The sequence below is a fragment of the Artemia sp. Qi Xiang Cuo genome, chromosome 10 (genome assembly GCF_049724085.1).
Source record: "Artemia sp. Qi Xiang Cuo chromosome 10, ASM4972408v1, whole genome shotgun sequence".
Lineage (NCBI taxonomy): Eukaryota > Metazoa > Arthropoda > Branchiopoda > Anostraca > Artemiidae > Artemia > Artemia sp. Qi Xiang Cuo.
The window spans coordinates 14,159,368-14,162,740 of record NC_142803.1 but is presented as its reverse complement, the minus strand read 5'-3'; the positions used below and the strand labels follow the sequence as shown (position 1 = coordinate 14,162,740).

Below are 3,373 nucleotides of genomic sequence, written 5' to 3'. Positions count from 1 at the left end.
TGCATGATGGTCTGGGAATAGTTGAGTGAAGACAATAGCCGTTCGTTTGATATTCGGTCAAGGTAGGTGACACCAGCAAGCTTCCTGAGGGATTTTGTTTCAAAGGCCGCCAACCGGCGTGTGTCTTCTGCTTTCAAGGTCCATGTCTCTGCTCCGTACGTTGCTACTGGAACCACAAGAGCTCGAAAAAGGCGTGTTTTTAGTTTCAGTGACAGATGTTTTTTTTTTCAGATCGATCGTAATGACTTGAAGCATGCTGAGGCAAGGGCGAGGCGTCGTTTAATGTCTTTTGAAGAGTCGTTTGTGGACGTCAGCTCACTTCCTAGGTAAACGAAATGGTTAACCCACTCGATCTCTTCCCCCTGGATCATAATTTTGCTGGGTTGAAGGCCTGTATCTGTATGTCGCGTTACCTTCATGGCTTTTGTCTTGTTAGCATTGATTTTCATCCCAAAGGAACTAGCTGCATGATCAATATCGTTAGCGCTTGATTGCAGTTCCTCTAGTTGTTCGTTTAGGCGATTAATGTCATCGGCGTATGCAAGCAAGTCAAAGAGGTGTCCACTCATGAGTGCACCCGTGTCATTGGGCACCAGTGCCAGTACAGCATCCAGGAATTGGCAGAACAGAGTGGGGAAGAGTAGGCATCCTTGCAGCACTCCTGAAGAGGTTGAGAATTCTTCAGTAAAGCCTTCGCTTGTCTGCACCATGCTTCTCGACTTCTCGTACATGCTCTTGATAATGTCAATAATGTCAGTGGGAATACCGTAGTGTGCCACGATGTGCCATAGGCCATCTTGCCAAATTAGATCGAAAGCTTGTTTGAAATCGATAAACAGCTGGTATAGCTCTTTCCCGAATTTCAGGTATCTATCAATAATTTGTCTGATCACAAAAATTTGGTCTATGGTGGATCGGTTTTGACCGAAGCCAGTTTGATATTCAGGAATTATGTGTCTTGTCAGGTTTCTGATCCAATCAAGGAGAATTTTCGTAAGGATTTTAGCTAGTTGGCAAGTAAGCAATATAGGTCTGTAGTTTTTGCAGTTACTTTTAGATCCTTTCTTGTGCAAGGGCACTATGGCAGATTTCGACCAAGACTCGGGGAAATATTTAATTTCCCATACAGCTGTTACTATTTTGTGGTAAAGATCAACGACGATATCAGATTCCACTTTTAGCAGTTCTGCCTGTATACCGTCTATTCTGGGTGCCTTATTTGACTTGAGGGATTTTAGTGCGGCTTCTACTTCTGACCTTAAGGGTGGTGGGGCTGGTTCCTCATCCCTGTGTGCTGGGAACTTTCGAAGCACTTCAGGATCTGGGTTTACTGTGAGATTAAGCTTTTCCTGGAAGTGTTCATTCCAGAGATATCGGATTCCGGCACAAGTAGTGATTTTGTGTCCATTTTTATCGAAGAGATCGAGGCACTTCGCTTCTTTGCGGTTTGTCAGCTCTCTAGCACGTTTGAACATGAAGTGTGAGTTACCATTACGGGAGTCCTCCTCACACTGCCGACATTTTTCAGTAATCATGTCTTTTAGGACTTGGCGGGTTTTCTTCTCAATTTGACGTTTAAGGTTTTTGAATCTATCCTAGCTTTCTCGATCTCGCATGTTTTGGAGCGTTCGTTTCTCGGTACACATATTAATAATCTCCTGGGTAATCCATGGCTTGTCTTCTGCAGATTTACGGCCGAGGACGAGCTCAGCTGTCTCGCATACGGCCAGGCTGCTTTGCAAAACAAGTAGATCGATGTCGGCTGGACTCAGCAGATCAGGTGTTTCTTGCAAGGTCTTTGACAGTCGTTCGTTGAGCTGCATTATGTACTCTTGTCTCGTCTTAAGGTCTTTAAGGGCTTGTATCCGGAATCTTGGAACTTTTTGTTTCGGCTTGACAACGGCCTTTAATCTTAGGCGAAGCGATGACATGAGGAGATTGTGATCACTATCAAAGTCCCCACCTCCTAGCGTCACTGTGTCTGTGAATGAAGATTTCCATCGGCTGGATACCAGTATATAATCTATCATGTTGGCAGTCCTTCCATAGGGGGACCACCACGTGACTTTTCTCTTTCGTCTGTGCTTGAACATTGTGTTTGTGATAAGAAGCTCGTTATCTCGGCAGAATTCAGTGAGTCGTTCTCCTCTGCCGTTGATCTGTCCGATCCTGAACTTGCCCATGACATCTTCGTTTCCGCTATTGTCACTCCCCACGATGGCATTGAAGTCCCCGAGGACTAACACGATGTCTTTCTTCGGAATGGTGTCGACAAGGCTCTGGAGCTGAGAGTAGAAATCTTCCAACTCTTCGTCCGACCTTGATGAATCCGGAGCATAGACCTGTACCACGGAGAGGTTTTTGAACTTGCTTTTGAGTCGGATCATTATTAATCTCTCTGAGACAGACACCACTGATAGAAGAGATTTCCTTGCTGCTTTTGTCAGCAAAAAGCCGACTCCTTGTCTGTGTGTTCCGTCTTGTCTTCCAAAAAGCAGGAGGGTTGCGTCTCCTATCTGTTCTTCGCTGATACCTGGTAGATGAGTTTCTGAGAGGCCGATGATGTCCCAGTTGTAGCGGTTTGCTTCACGGAGGAGCATGTCTTTCTTTCCTAGTTTCAAAAGTGTCCGAAGATTTAACGTGCCGATTCTGGTGGTGATTTTTGTAGATAAAACCGGTCTAGCGTCCGTTTGTGACGGACTTGCCAAACGTTGCCTTGATTCATTTCCAACGCTGTTGGCTGTCAATACATCGGTTGCCCCGGATGCGGTAGCTTGTCTGTCGGTTTCCCCAGACGCGGTAGCTTGTCCGTTGGTTTCCCTGGACGCGGTAGCCCTATTTCGTGTTCTCATTGATTGCCTAGTCATAAATCATAAAGAGGAGAAGTTTCATGGCTAGCTTTTGAAGCAACGGCAAGCCAATCCTCTCTGCTTCTAGCCGGGACTGTTGACACTCTCGAGTGTGTCTTCCGCTCTTCGCAGTTGTCCTCGCTGGGAGGATCATCCCACTTGGCATCACGGCGTCACCAAGCAATTTATCCCATTACTGGGGGTGAGTTTAACGTCTTCGGGACATATCCACGCGCCGGTGGGCCCAGCAAGATCGCTATCAGAGGGGCTCACCTCCTCCTCTGTCCGTATTTATATCCCCCAGACAAGGGTGCACCGGCTATTTAAGACCCCCAGAGACTGGGTCCCCCCTTGATCGGCGCCCTCTTATTTAATATACGAGGGTATCCTCCATATCTGAAGGATGCTCCCATATCCGCCACCTGGGGACGCGCCTGAGCTGCTTGGGGGAAGCACCTGAGAAGTTACCCAGGAATCTCAGGTAAGCTAAATTAATTTACTTTAACTTAAATTAAATGTAATCT

General features: G+C 46.5%; 1 protein-coding gene across 1 annotated transcript; it reads right to left on the bottom strand.

Moving 5' to 3' along the window:
* Window positions 1-1,595: 1,595 nt before the first annotated feature.
* Window positions 1,596-2,867, bottom strand: LOC148947498 (protein CFDP2-like). The gene has a single exon (XM_089095913.1). It carries the CDS (start codon window positions 2,865-2,867, stop codon window positions 1,596-1,598), a length of 1,272 nt encoding a protein of 423 aa, XP_088952039.1.
* Between the last annotated feature and the right edge of the window lie 506 nt (window positions 2,868-3,373).

Coding starts and splice junctions, on each gene's coding strand:
- LOC148947498 (XM_089095913.1), bottom strand. CDS start 2,867: ATGACTAGGCAATCAATGAGAACACGAAATAGGGCTACCGCGTCCAGG.